At 71.2% G+C, this 1,552-nt stretch overlaps 1 protein-coding gene across 1 annotated transcript in view; it reads right to left on the bottom strand.

The window, feature by feature from the left end:
* Positions 1–6: 6 nt before the first annotated feature.
* Positions 7–1,552, bottom strand: part of APBA2 (amyloid beta precursor protein binding family A member 2) — a 37,153-nt gene continuing 35,607 nt past the window's right edge. Inside the window, exon 13 of the mRNA XM_025043523.1 lies at positions 7–557. Within this exon, the coding sequence (XP_024899291.1) occupies positions 486–557 (72 nt within the window). The 3' untranslated portion in view covers positions 7–485. The remainder of the gene's footprint in view (positions 558–1,552) is intronic.

The following is a 1,552-nucleotide window of genomic DNA, read 5'->3' as shown; positions in this document are numbered from 1 at the left end:
GACGGCACCCGTGTCGCTGTGCTGTCCGGGCGGGAGCGGGCAGGCCCCACGCGGGGGGCCCAGGCAGGTCCAGGCGACCAGGGGACAGGGGAGGATGGCAGCAGGTGTGGTCACGGGCCACCTGGAAGCCCTCCGGTCCGAGGAGCGGCCTGTCACACCAGAAGTCGAGCAGCGGTGTGACCCGCATCGTCCCTTCTCGGTGAGCAGCCGCACGTCCCCACACCTCGATCGTGACATCCCGAGCCGGCGCCCACGCCAGCCGCCTGAGGCCCCCGGGGTGGCTGCCTCATCCCGCTGCCACCGTCCTCGGGGACCCGCCACGCCCTCGGCATGGGGACACAGGCCACCCCGGCAGTCACAGCGGGCACACGGCCCCGGCCACGGCACACGCGGGTCCCACAGAGTTCGGCTCCTGTGACTCTCCTCCGACAAGGACGCGCCCCGTGTCCACGTGCGGGGGCGGCGTCCTCGGGCGCGCGACGGGCCTAGATGTACAGTGGGGTCTCCTGGCCGGTGAGGAGCCTGAACATGGCGGCGGGCATGGTCTTCATGTGGATCTGCCGAGGAGAGAAATGAGCACTCGTCCCCGCCCCACCCCCAGCAGCCCGCCGAGCACGGCCCCGAAGCCGGCTGGATGTGACAGTCACTGGGGCTTTCGGGGTAAAGTGCCAGCCTTCAGAGGGAAGGAAGACTGGGCGGGTCGTCCCCCAGGCTGGGGACACAGGAGGCGTCTCCTGGCTGCAGGCTGCCGCCCGGCCGCCCAGGGCTCTGCGAGGTTTCACACAAGGTCAACTGCTCGGCTGCCCCTCAGCTCGAGCTGACGGCAGTGGGGACGGTGGCGGTGGGATCAGACCCGTGACCAGCTGCGTTTGCCCACTGGGCCTGAGGCGCACAGGCTGCCTCGGAAACGGCGAGCTGTGTTTGCATCCTGGGGACAAGGACAAAGGAGCACATAGCCCTTCCCGGGGGGAGCTAGTGTCCGGGCGAGGGGCTCAGGGGGCCGGGGCGCCTCGGGCCCCGTCGGCCTTTGGGGCCTGGCCCGCTCCTGGCTCCCAGGGACTCCGACCGCGGGGGCGCCCCCGGCCCGGTGAGGGTGCTGGGGGAGCGTGCTCGGCCCTCCGTGCGGCTGCTGTCCCGGCCACCAGCCCGTCACCCAGCGGGGACCGTCCCTCAGAAGTCACCCGACCGGACGCCCGCCCCAGGCCCAGAGTCACTTCCGGCGGGCCCGGCCCCCAGCCCTAGGCCTGAGCGTGAGTGTGGGTGTGAGTGTGAGTGTGAGTGTGGAAGGACTCACACCCGTCCAGCCTTCACGCCTCTGTGAAAACCGTCCATTCCCTGGGACTGAAGGGGCGGAAATACTTCTAGGCCCCAGGGGACCCTCCACCCAGCGGGCTCCCGGTAGGCGCCAGGCCCGTAGCCGCGAGAAAGCAGCTCCCGGAAAACCGAGCTTCCTGTCTCGGAAGCCAAGCCGCACAGCGGGCCGATGTCCCCTCGCTGCCCCTTCCGCCCGGCAGCCACCGGCCCCCACCTCGCTCCGGGGGGAAGAGCCGGC

The sequence above is a fragment of the Pteropus alecto genome, unplaced genomic scaffold (assembly GCF_000325575.1).
Source record: "Pteropus alecto unplaced genomic scaffold, ASM32557v1 scaffold102, whole genome shotgun sequence".
NCBI lineage: Eukaryota > Metazoa > Chordata > Mammalia > Chiroptera > Pteropodidae > Pteropus > Pteropus alecto.
Note: the sequence above shows the minus strand (reverse complement) of the source record. Positions and strands in the feature narration are given on the sequence as shown.